The sequence below is a fragment of the Ceratotherium simum genome, chromosome 23, assembly GCF_057802395.1.
Source record: "Ceratotherium simum simum isolate JZ-2026a chromosome 23, ASM5780239v1, whole genome shotgun sequence".
Taxonomy (NCBI): Eukaryota; Metazoa; Chordata; class Mammalia; order Perissodactyla; family Rhinocerotidae; genus Ceratotherium; species Ceratotherium simum.
In genome coordinates, this window is record NC_141922.1 from 46,908,492 (window position 1) to 46,934,516 (window position 26,025).

The 26,025-nt window shown below is 38.2% G+C and overlaps 1 protein-coding gene across 2 annotated transcripts in view; it reads right to left on the reverse strand.

Moving 5' to 3' along the window:
- NECAB1 (N-terminal EF-hand calcium binding protein 1) overlaps positions 1-26,025 on the reverse strand; it is a 167,466-nt gene that overhangs the window by 81,301 nt on the left and 60,140 nt on the right. For both annotated transcript variants that reach the window (XM_004431156.3, XM_087447690.1), the window contains 2 exons: positions 21,450-21,475; positions 6,919-7,016 (listed from right to left, as the gene is read on the reverse strand). In XM_004431156.3, coding sequence (XP_004431213.1) covers positions 6,919-7,016; positions 21,450-21,475 — 124 coding nt within the window. The remainder of the gene's footprint in view (positions 1-6,918; positions 7,017-21,449; positions 21,476-26,025) is intronic.

The following is a 26,025-nucleotide window of genomic DNA, read 5'->3' on the forward strand; positions in this document are numbered from 1 at the left end:
TTACACTAAGCTCTGGACACCTACTTGTTTATCTGCCTAAAACAAAATTTAAAACATCCTTGCCAGAGAAGCTGGCAGTCTCCAGGCCTTTGCTGATCCATAGCTGAACTCCGAAGAGTTCATTTGTCTCAAAGACCAAATGTATCTAACACCAGAAATTGTGTGTCGTGATACGACTTAGATTGCATGTGTGTAATATGTTCAATAAGGAACCACATAAACCTCACTAACTTTATGATATCAATAAATTAACTGCTTTGTGACTCACCTTTCTGAAATGAATATATTTCCATTTGCCTAACATTCCTCACTAGGATGTTTTGGAGAATAAATGAAATACCGTATACTAAAGCACAGTGAAACCCTAGGCACTTATAAATGTGAGACTTTAGTTATCCTTCACTCTCTTTTTGTTCATAGCCACTCACGCCCTAAGCTGGTAGGGAAGAAGAGACATTGGGCTTTGTCTGGTACCTTGGCTCAGGGAATTCAAGTTGGCTGCCAGGAGGTTGGCAGGGCTGCACCAATGGCCAGAAAGAACTAGTGATGTGGTTGCCAGGCGGGTGCCAGTCCAGGTCTTGAGCATGCCCAGGCTTCGCTGTGAGCTTCTGTCCCTGTTCTTCCTCGGCACCACCTGTTGATGATCTTTGCCTGAGCTAACCTCCCACACCACTGTCTGAACCCTACCATTAACCTCAAAGTGGTCTCTTCCCTCCTTTAAATTACCCCAAAAGTCAGACTCAGGTGAACTGGGTCAGGCCTCTGATCTCAGTTCTGCCCCCTCCCTGTTCAGACATAGGGGGCAAGATCCTCTGCCCAGGACTCCTTACTCTGAGTCAGCAGGTACTGCAGACTCCTTCAGAAGAACATGGGTCTCCCAGAGGGCCACGCCCCCATGACTTAATGGAGCCAACTTTCCAAGGGTCAGGGTTCCCCTTCGCCAGCACTGGGCAGAAGTCTGGCCAAGGCTGGAAGGAGGATTCTAAGGCGTAGGCCTGAAACAGGGCTTCTCTCATACTGTGCCCAATTTGCAACCTCAAGACACTTCTCTCCCATTTTCCATGCCCCTAGTCTCTACCTCCTCCTCCCTAAACACACTCACATAAAAGCAGATCATTTCAAGGAACAAATGGGATATCAAAATAAGCTTTTTGGAAAGTGTTTCCTTATGGTTTTCTGAAGTCCAAGAATAATTTTTTCATTTTATTTTCAGTGAATACTTAAAAGGATTGTAAAGAAACTATAATGAAGAATGTGAGTGCCTGCATCCCATGAGCCTAAGAGGGTGTTTCACTGTTTTGCACTTGGTATTAGTTCAGCTCCTATATTTTGCCTGCAACAAAGGAAATTTTTAGTGATAAATCCAGCATAAAATTGTATTAATTAATAATGTTTTCCCCAGAAAGGAATTCTGAGACCTATTGCTATTTCTTCTTCTTCTCTATAGTAAGATTTATAAATCAAATGATTGTGATTTTTAACTAGTGAAAGGAATATGGAGCCTGGAGAGGCCCAGATGCTAAATATAAGGAAACAGAGATAGAAGAGAGATGGGAAGGTTGAAGGATGAAGGAGTCTACAGATGCCAGGAAGACAAAAAACATAGATCCCAAAGACAGATTTAAGAAGCAAGAGAGAGACAAAGGCCCAACAGCGCTAGAACTCGTCTATTTTTTTCTTAAAATCATTGAAGATGTATTGTAGGATGTGCTTGTTTGAAAAAACTTACAAGAGAAAACTATAAAATATATACCCATTTTAATTTTGGACATTTTCCAAGCTTAACTCAGCAGGGTGACGGCCACATGCTAAGTAATTTTCTTTTTTTTTTCTCCTGAGGAAGATTCTCCTTGAGCTAACATCTGTTGCCAGTCTTCTTCTTTTTGCTTGAGGAAGATCTGCCCTGAGCTAACATCTGTGCCTATCTTCCTCTACTTTGTATGCGGGTCACCGTCACAGCAGGACTGCTGCCGACTGGTATATGTCCGCACCCAGGAACCGAACCCAGCCGCCGAAGTGGAGTGCGCCGAACTTAACCCCTAGGCCATGCGGCTGGGCCCTATGTGATTATTTTCAGAACACCATTCTTCACTTCAGCTTACCATAGTCTCCTCTTAAGCCTTAGCAATAAGGCTTAAGGGAATCCCATTCATATTTATATAACATAGCACAAGATGAATTTTAGCTTGAGCATCGGAATTCTACATTTGCTTCAAGATAACAAGCACATCACATACTAATGATGTCAGTTAGCTTATCACCCCACTGCGGAAAGAAGAAAAACAAATTGACAAGCCCAACGTTTTTGTGAAATTTCAAAGTCGGGCAGGGAGTTCTGGTTTTCGCTACCTTCTGGGCTTTCGAATGATCATTTGGAATATGACTTATGGTGTTTGTTCTGAAAAATAAGCAAAGTAAAACAATCCAGGTAACCCTTGAGGAGCTATCAAGAGGCTGGGGTTGAGGGAGGAAGAGGAAAATACTAACAGTCTGTGTCTGTCCTGAGTCACCTCCTGGCGCTTACGTGAAGCAGCTGGAACCCACTTTATCCACCCTCTGATACGGCAGACAGAGGCACTGCCTGCTAAGACAGACCAGAAATGGCTTGCATTTCATTTTTCATAAAAACCTAGAACAGTCAGCCCTTCCTACTGAGACAGGACTTTTCATCTGGCTAAAAATATAGAGAGATTCTCCAAAAGAAATGCTGGATTTCTCACTCAGAAGGGTTCACTGTGCTCGACAGTTTGGAGAAGACGTCAGTTCAACAGTGGCTTGAAAAATGTTGAAACTTCTGCATTGTACTCATCTTTGAGCTATCACACGAAGAACCTTTTCTAATTTTATTTTTGACCATTTCTCTTTTTTAAACCAAAGACCTTCTCCTTGATTAAGCAGTATGATTATACAGATCAAATGTATTTTTAAGGGTCAGTGCTAAGAAAAAGATTTTGTACCTAAGAGACCAAAATAACAGGCTGACCTTGATTTCAATCCCACAAAGCCTCATTGTGTTAACACAAGGAAAAGAACATGATTTTAATGCAATTTGTGAGACAATAAGGAAGATTATATACTTGCTTTTCCTTCCAATTAAAGGAAACCTGAAAGCTTCTTAAATGGACTTAGGAGCAATTCTCCCTTCAGGAGCAAAAGTATCTAGCGTTTGGAGCTGTATGAATATCCATTTAATCAATCAATAAATTTTTATTGTGTGCATTTTGTCAGGTCTTGTGCTAGGCTCTGGGTATTCGAAAAAGACACTGCCTTTTTCCCACTTTACAGATAACAAAAACAAATAAATACATAGTTACTCATTCTGATATTTGCCGGCAAGGAACACAAGACACCCCAGTAGAGGTAACCTCTTTTAGATAAGGTGGGCAGAGAAGACCTTTCTGAGGAATGGGAGCTCAGGAATGAGGAGAGAAGCCAGCCACACCAAGCATAGGTTTTAAAAATTACCATTTCTGGAGAGAAGTTCCCAAGGGATGAAATTTTATGCAGTTTCCAAAAACTCCTGAAGAGGTCAAGAGAAAATGTATTCAGATTCCATTTTTCTCTTTTCTCTTTCTGGAATTTGTTATTTGGATATAGGACATCCTCAGCTGATGTTCCAATTTTCTTATACTTTATTTTTTGCTTTACTTTTTGGGAGACTTTCTAAACTTTATTTTCCAGAATTCTGTTAAGTCTTTATTTCTGCCCTCTTGTTTAAATTTCCAAGAGCTCTTTCCTGTTCTGTTTGTCACCCTACTCTTGCTTCATGGATGCAACATCTTCTCGTATCTCTCTGAGGAGGCTAAGGGTACTATTTTGAAGTTTTCATCTGCTGTATAGTCCCTATAATAGTTCCTCACTCCTTCCACCCCTCAGTCTCCTTCCCTCCCTCCCACTTCCTCCTCTTTTTTTGTTTGTTTTGGTCTCTGCCTTTCCTGTGCATATTTAAGGATGGGCCACAAACAAGCTGATTAGGATTGAGGGGAGAAGAGGGAGATCTGGCTGAGCTGTACCGTTAGAGAATCTTTACATCTTTTCTGTTGTACTGGTTCGATTTCTCAAAGACAACCTCTTTCTGTCTGCAGAACGTAAGCCTGGTTGCCAACACTCTGGGAGTTAAATTAGAGAAGTTGGCTGGAGGTCTTGTCATTTAATATGTGAACTTCTACTTAATCCCCCAAGTGTGGCTGATACCACCTCGGGGCAGAGAGCCTTTCTTTTACTTTTTCAGAAAACAAGTCATCGTGTTTTTTACCTGGGTTGGTAAAGGGGCAGTTGCTCAGCTGGGCAGAGAGGAACAGGGGATCTGGGGATCTAACTGCTCCTTACTTAGATTTCCAAGAGGTCACCCTGTTTTAGCCCTACCATCCCCCTCCTGTTTCAGCAGCAACTAGTGCCACCAATTCCTGAGTCTTTCTACAAACCAAGCTGGTGACTTTCTGCTTTTCCACCACAGGCCAAGAAGTCAAATGCCTCAGGTCTGCTGTCAGCTACCTGACTGTTGTCCATTTGCTTTTTGGTTTCCAAATTTTGTTGCTATAAATTTCCCCATTTAAAAAGTCTCATTTCAGTCTTTTTCATGGGGCTTCAGGAGCAAGTGGGGTTCCTTGTATGTATAAATCTACTGTCTTTATCCAGATGTTCCATATATATTTTAAAACATTTTTACTTTTGGTTATGTACATTACATCCTAAAATGTCTTTTTTGACTTATTAACAATGGGAACCTTAATTCTCATCTCTCTTGACCTCTCCATAGCAGTTGTAGGGAAGTAAGAACTATTCCTCTACCCTCTAGGTCTTTCTGGCTGGTCTAAGAACTAAATTGACATGAGACAGAATAACAGGGGAAAATAAAACAAAGTTTAATAACACGTATACATGGGAAAAACCCAGGAAAACTGAGTAACTCGCCAGAATGGCCGAAGCTTCCACCTTAAACACCATCTTCAGCTAAAGACAAAGGAGGGTGTTGGGGGTAGTGGTTTGGGACTTCAGAGGGGAGGAAGGCAATTCACATGGAGATGGAAAAGCAGATGTTTGGTAGACAGATGTTTGCTGGGCCATCTACAGACAATGGGACCCGAGAGACAGAACTTTGATACAAATGGACTTGCTAGTGTCTTCCTGTCTCTTACATCTAGTTTACCTCACACCACAGCTATCTTATGGTGTTAGCTCCTTCCTAGAACAGGCCTTTTATCTTAAATTCTTTTAGTCAGTTAGGGGAAGATCAGAGTTTCTTTCAGAGTCTTTTGTTTTTAAAAATAATCAAGCCAGGGAGCTGCCTGGTAGTGTAGTGGTTAAGTTCATGGGCTCCGCTTTGGCGGCCCAGGGTTGGCATGTTTGGATCCCAGGCGTGGACCTACATGGCGCTCATCAAGTCATGCCGTGGCGGCGTCCCACATACAAAATGGAGGAAGATAGGCACAGATGTTAGCTCAGCAACAATCTTCCTCAAGCGAAAAGAGGAAGATTGGCAACAGATGTTAGCTCAGGGCCAATCTTCCTCACCAAAAATACTAATACTACTACTAATAATAATAAAAATCAAGCCAAAGAGACACATTTCAGGGTGGCCAATTCTGACCCCCCACAGAGTCAACACTATTGCCCACTCTCTACTTCATGAAATACTCTCTTCTTCAACTTCTGGACATGACACTCGCCAAGCTTTCCTCCCATTTTTCTGTCTACTCCTTCTCAGACTCTTGCTGGCTCATTCTCCTCTCCCCACCAACAAAAGTTGAAGTTTCTTGAAGTTCAGTGTTAGGTCCCCTCCTCTTTTTACTTTACATCCTCTCTCCAGATGATGTCCTTCAAATCCTTTGCCTAAGTGCTGACAATTCATACGTTTTATATCTCCAATCTAGACTTCACCTCTCAGATAGAGATCTATGTACCCAATGGCTTACTTGACTTTCCTTAGATGTCTTAAGGTCAGCTTAGATTCAATATGTCTAAAAAAGAAATTATGATCTTACCCCTCAAACCTGTTCCTCTTTTAGCATTCTCTGTCTAGGTAGCACCACTACCCAGGTACACAAGCTAAAAACTAGGGTTCATCCTCGACACTTCCTTCTCCCATTCCCCATACTCAATCCTTCTCCAAGTTCTACTGATAGGATCTCAAATATATATGCAATTCATTTACTTTTCTCTGTTATCTTCTGCCAACACCTCCAAACTACTAACATCTCTCACCTGGATTAGTGAACTACCCTTCTCACCCATCTTCCTGATTCTCCTGCCCCATGTTCTCCATCCTAATCCCAAGCTAATTCTCGTATGGTCTTAAATTTCAAAAGATTGCATGAGTTTTCATATCTCTGCTTAAAATAGTGGCTGATTTATTGGCATTTAGGATATACATCTAAATCCTTACATTTGCTGACAACATCATGCCCACAGTGACATCTCACACCATGCCACTCTTGGGTTTTCTGGACTTTAGCCTTACTGACCATCTTTATTTCCTGGAATGCCCTGTGCCCCTACCAACACAGGGCCTTTGCACATGTTGTTCTGTGTGTATGGTTGTCCTTTGCCTAGCTATAACTACTTTCCTTATCTCTAATTCCTCCAGTGTCACTTCCTCCAGTATAAATTGTGTTCCATCTTGTGCTTCTGTCTCTCATGCTGTATTGTAATTTCTTGTTTACACACTTGTCTCCCCACAAAAATAAGAGCTGCTTGAACAGTTCTTTGTATCCTCAAGCACAAAGCACAGTATCTGTTACCTAGTAAGCATTTTGTAATTGTATTGTGAATGAATACAATAGCTCATTTAATACCAAGAAAAATAAATTCTTAGTGATAAAAATGAATGTATATTTTTATGATACTTTAGGAAATAAGTATGATTTAAAAAAATCTTGTCCAAAGAACAGATTTTATAGAAAATAAACATTTCCTTACTTTTTTTGTCTTGCCCATTGCCTTCAGGATGGAAAGATTTAGGTCTTCAAGTGCCGCTAGCACATTCTCATACTCGCCCAAGTGCTGAGAAAAATATTCTGAAAAGTGAAAATACTGAAATAAATTCATGTTTGCATTTAGGTAATCACAAAACAAAACAAAACAAATCAACTGATGGTTTACTCCATTAATGAGTAAAACAAATAAAGTGTCATCTATAAATGAAAACTGGAAGGTTTTCAAAAGAGACTAAGGTGTCAATATACTCACTGCATTAAAAAAAAAGAAACAAAAAAACAAAACTGGATGGTTATTCTTAGAGAAATATTCTTTCCTACAAAAATAGGAAAAAAATGAATTTGCATTTACCGACAAGACTTTCAATAAAAAATTGTTCTCAACAGCATATTAGTATAGCTCTCACTAGGATAGTAGCTTTAGAAAAAAATTAAGCCATATTTTATTGTTTCTTCTGGGACACATTTCAGGAAGGTAAGCTCTCTTCAAGGTTAAGAATTAGTAATGCAACAAAACACAAGGGAGGTCTCCTGTGGCACCTTCTGTGTAACTATTCCTGTCATGATTGAGTGTTTTTCAACAATTTGGGTAGAGCAAAAGGCATGTTTATCACATTTTTCAGTTGGCAGGAATAAATAATACACTGGATGTTACAATTAAAAATAAGAGTATGGAACATAGACTGATCCCAAACTAGTAAGTTGAAATATAGAAGACAGATAAATGTAAAACTTTATATTTACTCATAGAAATTTATATATTTCTGAAATGACAGATCTAGCCTAACAAAAATTCATAGAAAGTCATATATTGAAAAGACCTAGAACTTTCAGTTACTAGAAAATCAACAGACCTCAGCATTCCTAAGAACTTATCTTTGGATGAACTGTAGTTTATTATTCCCTCTCTTTAATGTGCCATAAGTATTTATGGAATTAAACTGAATGATAAGTATAATCACATATAAGCCATTTGAGATCACTGAGATAAATTTGAGCATTTGATGGAAACTTTCTTGATTAATTTAAAACTCCAGATGGAATTACTTGTTGACATTGATATGAATAACAAATGGGAAGTATCATTGACTCATTTCTTAGTAAAATGTGCAGACTTCCAAGTAGAAAGAAAACACAGGTGAGCAATAAATCAGTTCTAGATTATGGTTGTCAAAATATAGTCTGTGTACACATGGATTAAAAACAAATGACTTGTTTTTGACAAAAAGCAAACGCATTTCTGATTATGCATTCCTTAAAAAAATAGTGTGGTGCAAATCATGTCATATAAAGGTACTTTTAGGGGGACTAGCTGGAAGATAAGCAAGCAGATATTCCTTAAATACCTGCCTCAAAATTACATTTTAATTCTTGGTTATGATGTTGACTTTCTGACAGTGTTGACAAAGATGTCTGACCTTGTCCATGCAATTATCTGTAACAAACAAAGTCCCTGTGGATAAAACTCTTGCAGAATCAGCAAGCAGTTAATGTGGATATAGAATATTCTTAAATTGGAAAGATAATCAGTATCAGAATAGAGTCCATACTAAGATGAAACAAGCAAAAAGTGTAAAGAAAAATGCAAAATGGTGAAGTTGTTAGTACATTTTTATTTATTTTAATGTATACAAGACTCAAGGAAGACTGTAATGAGGATTTTAAATGCAAGCAGCCAGAAACATATAAAGAGAAAACAAAAGAATTTGGTGCTACAAAAGCAGTTATAAAAAATACAAAAAGGAAAACCACCTTTTAAAATAAATATTTCATTCATAGACAAGATATTTGGCTTGATCAGTGAAGGTCCCTGGAGAGAATAAAAGTTGTCTTTCTATTTTGAAATCAACCAATGCAGGCATATTCTGATGAGGCACATAAGATAATGACCAGAGGCTTTGGATCTGACACCCATCTAGCCTCATTCCTTCCTTCACTCATCCATTCCTTCGTCTCAACTATCCAAAGAGAAAAACAAACAAATAAAACCACTCCCCAAGCAATATGCTAGATCATAAAGAAAATAACTCTGAGGAGAGAGAGAATTACAACACCTAAGCCCTGGATAGGAACTTAAGTTGTGAATCTAAGTGTAAGGGTTATTTTGAGGTGGTGCAGCTAGCTCAGTGTCACCCAAATTGTTTTATAACTTATTCACTGAGGGACATGTGCCACAGCAAGTAGGGCTCCAATGAACTCAAAGAGGGAAGTTAGATAAAAGAGCCAGAGACATTTAACATAGATAAATGGAGAGAATTTTTCCTCCATTTCACCATAGTGAAGGTTCATTTACATAATCCATGACTTAACACACATTTATTTAGTGTCTTCTATGCACCAGGTGCTATCTTAGGAGCTTAGAATACAAAGATGAAAAGACAGAGCCTCTATCTTTAAGGAGCCTACAATCAGGTAGAGGAAATAAACATTTCAACAAACAACTGCCCTACCCGTGATCCTGTTCAAGACAACGGTTCAGAGCCCAGGTACAAGGTGTAATCAAAATGTAGGGCAAAGAATGCCCAGATCTGCCTGGAGTAGGTCAGAGAGAGCTTCACAGAGGAGATGCTGACAAGGCCTGAATTAACAGGTGAACAGAACTTACTCTGCTGAATAATCAGAGGGAGGGTGAACAAAGGCATAGAAGCAGGTGATATCTTGTCATGTCTGCAGCGTCTGTGTCATTCAGCATTGCCAGGACACAAAGGACAGGATTGGGAGAAATTTAAGGAGAAAAGGCAGCAAGGAAGCAGGATGCTAAAAATCAGTGATGAGAGAGGAAGTTGGATCTGTTGGAAATTTTCCTTGCTAGGCACTCTGAATTTTACCCTGAAGTCTAGGTCAATGTTTTTGACCATCTGCATCAGACTCTCAAGAGAATTCTCTACAGCCTCACTGCTCAAACTGTGGTCTGTGGGCCAGCAGCATCAGCATCACCTGGGATCTTGTCACAACACAGCATCTCAAGCCCACCTCAGACCTACTGAGTCAGAATCTGCATTTTAATAAGACCGCAGGCGATTTGCAGGCATATTTGAGTTTGAAAAGCACTGCTCTAGAATACTTGTTAGAAATGAAAATTATTAATAAGGTCTCCTCTACTAAATCAGAATCTTTGGGTTGAGGCCTAGGAATAACCTTTTTTAAAAAAAAAAAAAAAACAGGCTTGCTAGGAGATTAGGATGCAGATTAAATCTGAAAACCACTATGGACAATGGGAAGCCATGGAACAATTTTGAAAAGGAGAGTGACATCCTCAAATTTTTCTATTAAAAAGGTTATCCTAGATACACTGTGGGAGGTTTGGGGAATGTCGATGACACACCATCAGGAGAGATAAGAATTAGCATCAATTTCCAGGAGTGATTTCATCACAAAACAAGGACCATGCGTCATACCAAAGCTACTAGGTGGAAGTCGGCAGGATCCTGAAATGTCAGCAGTATTTGCATACCCCAAGATGTGGCAAGCAGGGAAGGAAGGTTTGTGATGGCTTTGGAAGTGGCTGAGCTTAGACTAATGTTTTATTCCTGCTATTGTGACTCATGTTCCTTATTGGACCCATGGTGCCAACGTGAACTGGTAAATTTGTTTTGTCCTTAAATTATAGCATTAGAGAGAAAGAAAGATTCAGAATATTTGTTCCTTAAAACTCATCCTTTGGTAACTAGACTAGCTTCCTGGAGAAAAGACCTAATTTTATTGAATCCTGCATGTGGGTACCATAGGCCAGAGCCAAATAGAGTGGTATGGCACATATGGAAATGTGTGAGAACCGATCCCGATCAGTGTAAGTGAAGAAGCTTTGAGAAGTAAGAAGAGTCTGGCACTGGTTATAATGAAAGAGTAGAGCATGATTTATAAACAGATGTATTCAACAAGTTATCTGTCAGAAAGCAAATTATATCCTTGTGGATTTTCAATGCAACATCTTTAATAAAATGCTAACTAATAAGGCTTAGTGTCTCCCTTTGCTACAGGACTTAATTGATGGTGTTGCATGATCAAATTACAAAGTTTTTTCTATTCTGCATCTCAGCCCTCCAAGTTGCTGAGTTTTCAGGTCTGGCCTGATATTTCCAAGTCAGAACCAGAGGACGCACAGCTATTACAAAGGCTGCACTGGAACTGGTCTCACAAAGCATCCTCATGAGTTCAGATGAACCCCACAGTATGAACCTTGCCATAGCTTCCCAGGCAGTATGGTAGATAGGAAAGAAAATAACTGTGGAGGGAGCGAGGGAGGGAAAGAGAACCTATGCTCTCAATAGGGATGCAAGTTGGTGATGTAAGAATATGGGTTATTTTGAGGAGATGTAGATCAGTGTCACTCAAACTGTACATAACTCTTTTTTGTTGATTTTATAAATGTGCCAGGTAGCCAAGCTCTAACAGCCTGGAAGAGGAATACAGACTTCTGAGTTTCTAGTATCCAGATTTGGCAGCACAGCCCCTCAGCAGTGCCCAGACTCTGGCAATGCAAGCTGGTGCTCCTCTGTAGTCTCACCAGAGGGGCTTTGGGCACAGTTACTTAAAGGAACCTTCCATATGAAGCTTATAAGTTTTTTAATGGGAGTTTCCTATACTCTCAGTTTCTATAATCCTATTTACAGACTTTATCTAACTTTTAAAATAGTTTAATATTTGGTAGATAACAACTAACTAGATAAGTTAGATTATTGAATATATTCAACCTTGCTCATGAAGCTTTCAGATCAAGCATTCTAGCTACATGAACTTTCATTGCAATTATTCTTCACCCATCTATAAATATCTCAAAATACTTAGCTACTAAGTTCAACATTTGCAAAAGAGCTCAGTAAAAATGAGTAAGGTTATAAAAACAGTTATAAACTGGATAGGTCAGGAAAGTAATAATTTTGCTCTTGACAGATTTTAGATCACAGGCTAAAAGATGGCACGAGTAGAAAACCAAAGACTCAATGCTTGAGTTCAAGCATAATTACCTAAATAAAATTGAGTTATGTATTGACTAATAGGAAAGATAAGGACCTAAACCTGCTATTTGGAAAGGCCTTCACAATTATGTGAAGAGTGAATAAATGTGGCACGACTATACACTACCGGTGGGTGTACACATTGGAAGGACTTCTGACTAATTACACTTTTAGTAATCTGCCATACAGAACTACTCAGGCAAGGGTGCAAAGATGATACAAACAAGGGTATTTGCTTCAATGCTGATTGTCCCAGAGGGAAGTTGGAAACAACCTGAAAATCCATTAAAAGAGACTTGGTTGAAAAAGTTAACATAAATGGGGCACTATACAACCTTTTCAAATAAAATGAGGTAGAAGAGTATGCAGCTGCACTGAGCATACAGTATGATCTCACTATTAGAAAAAATACATATACATATATATCAATGTTAATATATGCATAAAAATGTCTGGAAGGATATGTTCCAAGTAGTTAGCAGTGGAGATCAGTATCAAGGAAAAAGGAGTGAAAGACTTGGTCTTATATACCTTATATAAGGTGTAAGGTATGTCTTATGTACCTACATAATTCCATATCGTTAAATTTTTTAAAATTCTGAAAGTAATATTTAATTAAAAATACATTTTAAAAAAGAAATACTTTATTTTAATAGATTATGAGTTCTAGGGTCCATAATTCAGTAAACTGACAAAATAAGTAAAAGCAACAGAATGAAATTTTTAGATACCTGGACCTTTTAATTGGCTCTATGAAAGAGCATAGAAATCTGCTTTCCATGCCAATCAAGTGCTGTCCCTCCCATGCACAAGGGGGAATTTGTGTGGGGTGTAAGTCAACATATTTCACTTACTAGCACTGAAGCATTTGGTTTTGATTAGAATCCAACTTAAATATTTACTTTATATTCACAAAACAATGAGAAGTGAAACTACTCTCTGGAAATTAAAATGTATATTCTTGAACAGAGGCAAAGGATTATAACACATGATTGGGAGTATAATCACTGGGTTTAAAAATATATAGCAATTTTGTTGAATTAAAACCCCACATACTGGACATCATCATCATGGGGGTATGAGAGGATCCCCTTGTCTCTCCTCTTCAATCTACAGTGATTAAAACACCCATAACCCCACAAAGGCTACATTGTCCAACACACCAGGACACCAAAAGAGCCACATATTGGTACATATGAAGGGTGGTTTGGAGCATATAGAGGAGGAAAAACAGGGGAACAGGAGAGGCAGTGCCCAGGACCCTGGACCCCTGGCCATGGTACCTGAGTCAGCCACCCCCAGCCCCAGAGAACCCAGTGGGCAACAGCAGAGGAGCACATGCAACTCTGGCCAGCCAGCCGTGGCTCCACCAGTGGCCACAGAGAGAGAAGCATAAGCATAAGTGGAGGCCCATGATCCCAGACCCCCAACTGTGGCTCCGAGCCTGGTAGAAGCAGCAGTGGAGGGAGGCACACAACTCTGACATCCCCACTGCAGAGGTGCCTGCAACCACATAGTGTCAAACAATAGCGGAGGTAGTGCCCTGTAAAGCCAGCTCCTTCTCTTCCCTCCCCCCACCACAGCAGTGGAACTTCTGACTCAGGTGATCTGAGATGTAGCAGAGGCATCAGCCATTCTTGTACCCCTAGCAGCAAAGCCAGTGACCACAGCAACACCAGCAACAGCAAGTCTTCAGTGACACCCAGAGGCGCAGGTAGTGATGATGACAGTACAGGCAACACACCCAGTAGAGGCAGTGGAGGGTGGAATGTGCAGGCTCTCAGATATAGCCAGAGGCAGCTCAGGTAAGAGAAACCAAAAACTAGCACTATAACACCACCTGCTGAAAAACAAAAGAAAGGCCTCTAACCTCCAATTGGTTGAATAGTTGGAATCAAAACAAACAAAACTATATCTAAATGAGAAAAGTATTTGCCACAACAAAATGCACCAGCAGAGGAATAACTCAGCAAGTACCACAAAAAGTCATGGTAACACAGCATCACAAAAAGAAAATAACAATTCTCCACAAACCAAATAAAGTTATGGAAGATGTGATTTAATTGATAAAGAATTCAAAAATAGCTGTGATGAGGAAACTCAGTGATCTACAAGAAAACTCAGGAAGGAAGTTCAGTGAGCTCAGGAATAAAATCAATGAACAGAAGGAATACTTTACCAAAGAGACTGAAACACTAAAAAAGAACCAAACAAAAATTCTGAGGCTGAAGAACTCAATAAATGAGATGAAGAATGCATTAGAAAGCATTGGAAATAGAGCAGATTATATGGAAGAGAGAATTAGTGAGCTTGAAGATAGAAACCTAGAAATAATGCAGGTAGAAGAGGAGAGAGAACTAAGCTTTTTTTTTTTAGATGCAGAAATTCTACATTTTTAGAATTATCTGACTCCTTTAGAAAGGGCAACATAAGGATAATGGGTATTGCAGAAGGAGAGGAAAAGGGAGGGAGAGAGATAGAGAAGGGAGCAGAGATCTTAAAGAAATAATAGCTGAGATCTTCCCAAACCTGGGGAAAGAATGGATATCAAATCCATGAAGCTAGTAAAACACTCAATTATCTCAATGCAAAAAGACCTTCTTCAAGATACAGAATAATAAAATTGTCAAAAGTCAACAACAAAGAATGAATGTTAAAGGCAGCCAGGGAAATAAAACACAATAACCTATAAGAAAACCCCCAAAAGACTATCAGCATATTTCTCAGCAGAAAATCTACAGGCCAGGAGAGAGTGGCATGATACATTCAAAATATTTAGAGATAAAAAATGTCAGCCAAGAATACGCTATTCAGCAAAGTTATCCTTCAGATATGAAGGAGAAATAAAGGCTTTCCCAGACAAACAAAAGCTCAGGGAGTTCATCACCACTACAACTTGCCTTACAAGACATGTTGAAGGGAGCTCTCCTACCTGAAACAAAAAGGCAAAGGTATAAAAAGCTGTGAGCAAGGTGATAAATAGACAGAATCAGAAAATTGCTACTCTATATTAGAATAGGTTAGTAAACACTCCATTACAACATAAAGGTTAAAGGGAAAGAAAGCATTAAAAATAACTATAACCACTTCAACTTGGTCACAAACTCACAATACAAAACGGATAATTTGTGACAACAAAAATATAGATGGGGAAGATGAAAAGGAGGGAACCTGCATAGGAATATGGATATAAGATTCTATCAGCAGAAAAATGACTATCTTACCTATGAGACATTTAAACAAACCTCATGGTAACCACAAAACAAAAATCCATAGCAGAGACACAAAACATAAAGAGGAAACTGAGAAACACATCACAGAAAACCAAACTGAAATGGCAGATAGAAAACACAAGGAAAAAGAAACAATGGAAATATAGAACAACCAGAAAATATAAGATAAAATGGCAGTATTAAGCCCTCATATATCAATAATCACTCTAAAGGTAAATGGATTGAATTCACCAATCAAAAGACACAGAGTAGCTGGATGGATTAAACAACAAGACCCAACAATACGCTTCCTCCAGGAAACACATCTCAGATCTAAAAACAAACATAGGCTCAGAGTGAAGGGATAGAAAATGAAACTTCAAGAAAATGGCAACCAAAAGGAAGTGGGTGTAGCAATATTTAAAAGACAAAATAGACTTCAAGCGAAAAAAGATAACCAGGGACAAAGATGGACATTATATAATGACAAAAAGGACATTCCACCAAGAAGACGTAACACTTATTATTATATATGCACCTAACATAGGAGCAACAAAGTAAATAAAGCAACTATTAACAGACCTAAAGGGAGAAATAGAGAGTAACACAATAATAGTAGGGTACTTTAACATCCCATTTACATCAATGGATAGATGATCCAGACAGAAAGTCAACAAGGAAACACTGGCCTTAGATGAAACACTAGACCAGATGGACTCAATAAATACATATAGAATATTTGATCCAAAAACAGCAGAATAGACATTCTTCTCAAGTGCACACAGAACATTCTCAAAGATAGACCATATGTTGGGAAACAAAACAAGTCTCAAACAATTTAAGAAGTCTGAAATCATATCAAGCATCTTTTTGGACCATAATGGTATGAAACCAGAAATCAACTACAAGAAGAAAGCTGGAAAAGTCACAAAAATGTGGAGACTAAACAACATGTTACTGAACAACTATTGGATCAATGAAGAAATTGAAGGAGAAATAAAAAAATACCTGGAGACAAATGAAAACACAATATACCCAAACTTATGGGCTGCAGCAAAAGTGGTACTAAGAGGGAAGTAGATAGCAATACAGACCTACCTCAAAAAACAAGAAAAATCTCGAATAAACTATCCAACACTACATCTAAAATAACTATAAAAAGAAGAACAAATGAAGCCTAAAGTCAGTCAAAGGAGGGAAATAAAAATCAGAGTGGAAATAAATGAAATAGAGACTAAAAAGATGATAGAAAGGATCAATGAAACTAAGAGCAGGTTCTCTAAAAAGATAAACAAAATGGACAAACCCTAAACTAGACTCACTAAGAAAAAAAGAGAAGGACCAAATAAACAAAATCAGAAATGAAAGAGGAGAAATTACAATGGATACCACAGAAATAAAGGATTATAAGAGAATAATATGAAAAACTACATACCAACAAGTTGGACAACCTAGAAAAAGTAGATAAATCCTTAGAATCATATAACCTCCCAAAACTGAATCAAGAAGAAATAGAGAAACTGAATAGACCAATCACAATAAAGAGATTGAAACATTAATAAAAAACCTCCAAAAAGCAAAAGCCCAGGACTACAAGCCTTCTCTGTGAATTCTATAAACATTCAAAGATTTAATACCTATCCCTCTCAAACTCTTCCAAAAACCTGAGGAGGATGGGATGCTTGCTAACTCATCATATGAGGCCAATATTACCCTAAAACAAATCAAGACAAGGACAACACAAAAAAGAAAATTACTGGCCAATATCACTGATGAACATAGATGCAAAAAATCCTCAAAAAAATATCAGCAAGTCAAATACAACAATACATTAAAAGGATCATACACCACAATCAAGTGGGATTGTTTCAGAGATGCCGGGATGGTTCAACATCCGCAAATCAATCAACACGATACACCACATTAATGAAATGAACTAAAAAAAATTACATGATCATCTCAATAGACACAAAGAAAGCATTTAACAAGATTCAACATTCATTTCTGAAAAAAACTCTCAATAAAATGGGTATAGAAGGAAAGTACCTCAACATAATAAAGGCCATATATGACAAACCCTCAGCCAACATCATACTCAGTGGTGAAAAACTGAAAGCTATCCCTCTAAGAACAGGAACAAGACAAGGATGCCCACTTTCACCACTCTTACTCAACATAGTATTGGAAGTCCTAGCCAGAGCCAATTATGCAAGAAAAACAAATAAAAGGTATCCAGATTGGAAAGGAAGAAGTAAAACTGTCACTATTTGCAGATGACATGATTTTATGTATAGAAAACTCTAAAGAATCCACTAAAAAACTATTAGAAATAATTAACAAAGATAGAAAAGTTGCAGGGTCCAAAATCAACACACAAAAATCAGTCGCATTTCTATACATTAACAATAAACTAGCAGAAAGAGAAATCAATACGATCCCACTTACAATCACAACAAAATGAATAAAATATCTAGGAATAAATTTAGTCAAGGAGGTGAAAGATCTGTACACTGAAAACTATAAGACATTGTTGAAAGAAATCAAAGATGACACAAAGAAATGGAAAGATACTCCATGCTCATGGACTGGAAGAATAAACATAGTTAAAATGTCCATATTACCTAAAGCAATCTGCAGGTTCAATGCAATCTCTATCAAAACCCCAACAACATTTTTCATGGAAATAGAACAAAGAATCTTAAAATCTATATGGAACAAGAAAAGAGTTCCAATAGCCAAAGCAATCCTGAGAAAAAGGAACAAAGCTGGAGGTATCAGACTCCCTGATCTCAAAGTATACTACAAAGCTATAGCCATCAAAACAGTATGGTACAGGCAGAAAGACAGACACAAGGATCAATGGAACAGAAGAGAGAGCCCAGAAATAAACCCACACATCTACGGACAGCTAATTTTTGACAATGAATCCAAGAACATACAATGGAGAAAGGAAAGTCTCTTCAATAAATGGTGTTGGGAAAACTGAATAGCCACATGCAAAAGAATGAAAGTAGACCATTATCTTACACCAAATACAAAAAATAACTCAAAATGGATTAAAGACTTGAATGTAAGACCTGAAACCATAAAAGTCCTAGAAGAAAACATAGGCAGTACAGTCTTTGACATCGGTCTTAGGTATATCTTTTTGAATATGTCTCCTGAGGCAAGGGAAACAAAAGAAAAAAATAAACAAGTGAACCTGTATCAAATCAAAAAGCTTCTGCATGGCAAAGGAAACCATCAACAAAATGAAAAGACAACCTACTCACTGCGAGAAGATATTTCAATTCATATATCTGTTAAGAGGTTAATATCCAAAATATATCAAGGACTCATAGAATTCAACAAGAAAAACAACCCAATTAAAAAATGGAGGGTCTGAACAGACATTTTTCCAGAGAAGATATACAGATGGCCAACAGGTACATGAAAAGATGTTCAACATCACTAATTATTGGGGAAATGAAAATCAAAACTACAATGAGATATCACCTCAAGCTCGTTAGAATGCCTCTTCCAAAAAACACAAGAAGTAACAAGTGTTGGAGAAGATGTGGAGCAAAGGTAACACTTGTACACTGCTGGTGGGAATGTAAATTGGTGCAGCCACTATGGAAAACAGTATGGAGAGTCCTCAAAAAATTCAAACTAGAACTACCATATGACCCAGCTATTCCACTTCTGGGTATTTATCCAAAGAACACAAAAACACTAATTTGAAAAGATATATGCAGCCCTATGTTCATTGCAATATTATTTACAATAGTCAAGACTTGGAAACAACCTAAGTGCCCACTGACAGAAGAATGGATAAAAAAGATGTGGTTTATATACACAATGCAATACTACTCAGCCATAAAAAAGATGAAGTCTTGCCATTTGTGACAACATGGATGGACCCTGGCAGTATTATGTTAAGCAAAATAAGTCACATGGAGAAAGACAAATACTGTACGATTTCACTCATATGTGGGAGATAAAACAACAAAGACAAACAAAGAAATAGATAAAGAACAGATTGGTGGTTACCAGAGAGGAAGAGGAGTTTAGGAAGGGCGAGAGGGGTAAAGGGGCACATCTGTATGGTGATGGATGGCAACTAGAATTTTGGTGGTGAACACAATGTAGTTTATACAGAAGTTGAAATATAATGATGTACACCTCAAAATTTATATAATGTTATAAACCAATTGTTACCTCAAAAAATTGTACATACCTTAATTAAAAAATAGTTTGTTGCTAAAAAATGCTAACCACAAAAAAAAAAAAACCCATATCCTAGGTTCTCCAACTAACACTAAGAGAGAAAATCATAGTCAAAGCTTTTTCAATAACTACAGAGTAGGTTCCTAATGTAGTTCTATTATTATAGAAGACAAATTAAAATCACTTTTATTGTAGATGATCAAGTGGAGATATACTATCATACTAAGATAGAAGATAATGTAATATTCTTTAATGACAATAGGTAAGTAACATAGCAAGTAAAGAAGAGCCACTAAATATTATCTTAAAAGCCCTTATAACTGTTTGCTTTCTCATGAGCCTTGCCTACTTAAGCAATGTTAAGCAGAAAACAAAAAGAATTATCTAGATGATTTGAAGAGATGTTTATTTTGGTCCGACACATCCAGGCATTTGAGGCAAATGGGTCTCCCATCCTCATGAAATTATCAATATAATCTACTCAGTTCTCTATTTCATCTCTCCACTGGCAGGGACTATCTGTACATGGATGAGAATGGACCACAATTTGACCTTTATTGTGATTGCTATTCATCATAAAGCCTGGTGGCCATTGGTCCACATGGGCCCCTTTGCCCACCTAGAATAGTTTAATACCCCCGTGTGGATGGGTCATGGTCTGACTGTGTGTGACAGCATGTCAGGATGTTCCCTGTTTTTCTCTACTAGTGTTTCATAACCAACTAAAGCATGACTTGCTTTGGTGCCAAAGAACTTTATTTCAGTATAAATGTATCTTGCTTTTCAGTTGGATTCTTCTCACTGAATGTGAGATAGACACTACACAGGGACAGGAAACAGCTTTTCCCGACCATTAGAAAATTTGAAAGCTACTGGTTGGTGATTATCATATCCGTGTTGTTCAGAGTTACTGTCTTGAAATCCTGTATTCTGACATTTTGTCCTGGCATGACATCTCTTGGTGTTGCACCACCATTTTGATGAAATGTGAGATAAGCACTCCTGAGTATTATAAAATGGCTTTTTGATGGTTTTGGTAAACTTTAAATCTGTAAGAATTACAAGATATTCAGAAAGTGCTCGTGGCTTTAATTCAGAGTTTCAAAGAAACTCATCTCTAATCATCAAAATTATTTTAAGTAGCCTAGAAAATAATATGAAACTTGGACGAAGGGGTTACCTTTTACATTTTTCTTAAAATGTAAAACTTGAAACCTTCCAGTTTTCAGAGAAATATGGCTGTTTCAAATTGAATAGTCTTACAATGCTTCATAACTTTTTCATAACAAAAAATAAATCTAAAAAATATTTGCATTCCTGGGGCCGGCCCCGTAGAGTAGCAGTTAAGTGCATGCGCTCCGCTGCTGGTGGCCTGGGTTCAGATCCTGGGCGCACACCAATGCACCGCTTGTGAGGCCATACTGTGGCCGCGTCCCATACAAAGTAGAGGGAGATGGGCACGGATGTTAGCCCAGGGTCTGTCTTCCTCAGCAAAAAGAGGAGGATTGGCATGGATGTTAGCTCAGGGCTGATCTTCCTCACAAAAAACAAACAAACAAACAAAATTTGCATTCCTACTTTTGTAACCTTTGACTTTTGTTTCCAACCACAAAGATGAAGAAAATAAATGAAGAGGTCATTACATCAGGAATTTAAAAAGATTTCTCTCTAGCCATTGAATCACTTGTTTTGCAAGTGACATTTAAAATTCCAGAATGGTTTAGGCAGGTATGGGACAAAGTTGTTTTTACATGTCAAAGGGTCAGCTTTGAAAAACACTAACAAAAGACTCTGCACAATATATTTGAAGAGAATAATGAAGTTTTATTAAACACCAATTTAAAAATATATTTAAACTGGTGGAGAATTTGCTCTTCTGAAACTAATTATACCAATTTCAATAACAATTCTCCTTCCATTAACAAATTTATGAGGCCCAACTCTTTCCTCAGTGAAATATACACTTGAGCAAAACTCACTGATAAAGAAATCCCTTGAGATCTTGATTATCTTTTATTTTATTCCAGAAGTCCTAATCTATGACATTAATTTCAAAGTACGTAGAAATATAAAAGACAGTGTTCTTTTTCAATCTAAAGCAAGTAATGAGTTCAATTGGTCTTAAAGGAACTTACCACATAGTTCTTCTGTGTCAAGATTGCTGAAAAGATAAAAAGAAAAAGTATTACTTTGGTAATATTTAAGTTTTTAAATAGTTAAATACAGCTATTCCTCCAATCTATATTATGGTAAGAGATGATATGTAGTTATGGTATTTCTCTTATAAATTCTACATTGTTTAAATAGTCAATCATAAGTTATTAACAATGATTATGTCAGATTCTGTCTTTGAACAAATAACCCCTGGGATTTGTGTTTCTCTTTCTCCCAGTATCATGCTGAGGAAATACTGCACGATGGTGAAGAGTGTAGGCTCCAGAGCCAGAATGCCCGAGTTCAAATCCTGACTCTACCATTTACCATGTATGTGACCCTGAGTACTTCATGTCTCTGTGTCTCAATTCCCCAGCCCCAAGATGAAGATAATAATAATTCTGTTTCATAGGCATGTCATAGGATGTAAATGAGTTAATACATAAAAAGCAGCTAAAAGAGTAACTAGCACAAAGTAAGCACTTAATAAATGTTAGCTACCATGATTCCTGACTTGGTAGACCTGTTGGAACTCTTGTGCCTAAATTCAACCTTTGAGGGAAGCCTGATTCAATGCTTATTTCAAATGATTTCTAGCACATAATAAAGAGTTACATGGCTCAATATTTACATGCATACAATAGACGCCCATTACTCTTAGGAAGATAAATGCAAAACATCCAGATGAAATGTTAGCAGATGTAATACATTACTATAAGAATAATGCCTTGACCGAGGAAGATATGGTACAGGAATGCAAAAATGGTCCAATATTAGGCATTACATCAATATAACTTATTACATCAAAACTTAAAGGAGAAAAACCATCATAGTAACTAAGCTAAATAGAAATCCAATAAAATTCAGTCATTGCTGATTTTTAAAAGTTTAAATGAATTTGGAATAGAAGTAAACCTCTTAAAGATGATGAAGATTACTAAAAAACAACTTCAAACGTCAATTAACTGAAAATCTTTGCCTTTGTACAGCTGTCACATGTCAAAGCTCAATGAAAATGAACTTCATAACCCAGTCCTCCTTTAAGTATCAGTCAGGGTCACTAGAGGGACACTGGGGTAAGCATTCCAAACACTGGGTCTTTTTACCAGCTCTATCACCAGTATTATAATGTAATTTTAAACTCAGGATTTTATCCTAAGATATTGAATATCTGATCTTGGATAAATAGTATCTCCATACTTAAGTAAATCTTTTTGTAAAGTAGTATTTGCCACCAGATAGAGCATGTAAAGTCTTCTGCAGTAGGTTTGGTGTGGGTTTCTGTTCATTCGTACATCCTAAAAACATTCACTGCTATGTGCCAGGCATTGTTCCAACTGCCATAGGTATATCAGGCTGCAGTAGACACTGAGATGACTACAACAGATCACTAGTTTCTAGCATCTCAGTTTAGAGGTAGACTCATACAGTAAATAATTAAAATGCAATAAAATAGTTGCTACTGGGGAAGTGGTTAACTGGCAAAAGGTATCAAGGACTATATCATAGAGGATAAAATTTGGGGGGCTAAATCACAAAGGTTAAATACGAGTAGAAATGGCAGACAAAGGAAGAATAGTCCAGTTAGAAGAAACACTATTTGCAATAAAAATTAAGACTGTAGGAATATATCACTAAACTTCTAAATTACTAAACTACTCAGAAAACTGAGTAGTTCTTTTCGCTGGAACATAAGTCATTAATGAAGAAATGGAATTAAACAATGAAAAGCCTCATGTGATAATCTAAGAAGTTTCTACTTTATCTTTCTGTCAATTTGGAATCACAGAAGAATTTCAAGAAGGTGAGTGACGTGATCAGATTTACACTTTATGAAGGTCACTGACAGATGGGTTGAGATTAAACAGAAAGAGGGGAGAAAGAGGCCAAGAGACTAGTTTGGCAGTTATTACTGCAGTCTGGGCCAGCCATTCCCAGAATGGGCATATAACTCAATGGTCTGTGACAATCACTCCTTTTAGCTCTAGTCTTGTCTTCTCACCCAAACCTCAGTCTCGTTCCTACAACCACCTTTTGGGCTTTTCCCAAAAGGTTAGTGGATAGTCTGCCACTATTTATACCAGTGCCTCTCAGCCTTTAGGTACATAAAATCACCTGAAGAGCTTGTTAAATACGGATTCCTGAGCCCCACGCCCAGAGATTCCCCACCAGGGAATGGGGCCCATGAGTTTGCATTTCTCTTAAGCTTCCATGTGATGCTGATGCTGCTGGTTCCAGGACCACAATTTCAGCAGCACTGATTGACAGCTAAACAGGTTCACCTGAGCACAGCTTCTTTTTCCGGGTCCACATTTGATCGAGGGTTTCTACCATGAGCCACAGCACCATCTGTCAGCCGGCACTGGCCCTGCCTCACCCGCACGATCATGTTCATGGCATGTGAGAGAGTCTGCTCTCATGAGTTCAGGTATTGGTGAATAGATTAACTCCAGAGCCCACCATTCAAAGACTCAAACAAGATGTCAAGTCACAGTTTTCTCCAAGGCTCTGATTCTGAACAGATTTCTAGACACAAATGATGTTAAAAAATACATCTTGAATGTTATGTCAGGTATAAAACTTGTGCACGAGGCCAGTATAATGGATCTTTTACAGAGATTCTTTTGTAACGGTATTTCATATTTAGAGAAAAAAAAAACCCACTCCGACTTTAAAGTTATATCAATAAGGTAATACTAGAGAGGGGGTTGGGGGAAAACAAAAATTTGCCAGATGCTGTTCTCATCACACTGTGCTGGATAACTGCCGAAGCATAAAATAACTGACAAGCAGTTGCTATGGCTTAACAGTATACTCTAAACTGTTAGAGGATTTTCAGCTCTAACTGGCTGATTGACATCTACCGTATTCCAGAACTAAAAAGCTGTCTCATGGCTGATGTCCTCGGAGGACAATAAAATATATAAGACTTTCCACCCCTCCACTTTCCTTTTCTGTTTTGTCTGACACTGCTTCTCTGCTGCTCAACACCTACCCCCATCCCCCATCAGAGCTTCAGTATCTGCTGGGGGCTCTTCTTCCTTGTCTTTGTTCTGATTGTCTTCCTTCTTATCTCTCCTACCTCCTGCTACTTCTCATACCTTTTAGTTTTGACATGAAAAGATTAGTCTCTATAATGCAGTGAACCTTTCTTGCTTGTTCTGCATCATCCCTTTATCTTTGGAGAACTTGCGCTCAACTCGGGGTTTCTGGTGGGGCTGTTGATCATAGTACCCCATTTCCATCCTAAGTTAACCCAAACCCTGGGCCACAGGCATGTGCACGAAAGTACTCTCCTCTCCCTTTGGCTGTGATGAATGGCCCCAAATTGCACACATTGCATCAGTGGGGCTATTCAGAGTGCTCCTTTGGGGTTTTACGTATGGGCTCTGAGAGAAGGGCTCCCTCTTACCTCTGGAGTGGCTAAGGGAAGGTGATATAAGCCTTGCACTACCTACAGCCACTCTCCTTCCCCCACCACACGGCAGAATCCCATCTGTGGTAGAACAGAGTGGGATAATCCCGAGAAAGAAACGATGGGAGAGAGGGTTAGAGTAAGGATTGGGACAGCATGAATGAATAAATAAGAATGATGGCCCCAAGTCCCTAGAATCTCTGTGACAAGCTTACACCAAGAGTCTCCAGTTACGCAAGCCAATGAATTCTCTTTTTTTTTCCTGTGCTGGAGCTAGCTTGAGTTTGGTTTCTGTCACAGGAGGCTGAAAGAAGGCTGAGAATTCATAACCCACGAGAGCACTTCTTTTCTATTAAGGGGCAAATTAACCTTCCCTTCACATGGGACATACAATTTGGGTCTTTTGCTCTGCTCTGCTCAGCTGTGTCTACTGCCGAGTGGTTTCAAGGCCTCCTCTCCCTCCTCCCGCTCCCCTCCTCTACCTGTTAGTGATTTCTTATCTAGCTCCTTTTCCACTTGGAACTCTTTCAGGAGCCTCACAAACATTCTCCAGAGTAGTGATTTTCAAACTCTCTGTGGGGAAGGATGAGATTTTAAAATTTCCAATTTCTGCCAAAATGATAGTTTCGTAAAAAAACATAAAAATGAATGACTAGATCATGTGCTTGGAGGCCGTAGCAATGTCAAATCACTATAAAAGTTTCTAAACACCGCCGAGTTCTCTCCTTCTCTCAGTGTGGACAAGTAACAGTCTGTGGGCCAGCATCAATCTGCGGTCCACACTCTGAGGAGTGCCAGCACAGAAGCTGCTATGATGCAGACTGTTCTTCACGCTTCTATTTGCATTTTCAGAATTCTTTTCTAAGAAACATGTTTTGTATCAGAAACATCAGCACAATATGGAATAAAAACGTGTTCTACTTCTGGTTCTGCCACAAATGTTAGGTCTCTATTGTCTTATCTCTTAAAATAACTGGATTTTAGAAAAGCCCAATTTTAACTAAAAAAATGTCTATGATTCTAAGGCTTAAAGACTTTTCAAATAATGTCAAGAAAGCATTAAACATATTAATACTCTCCATCTTGCTATCTACTACTTAATGAAATTTCTATATAAAGTGGTCTGTCTTGGCAACATATAA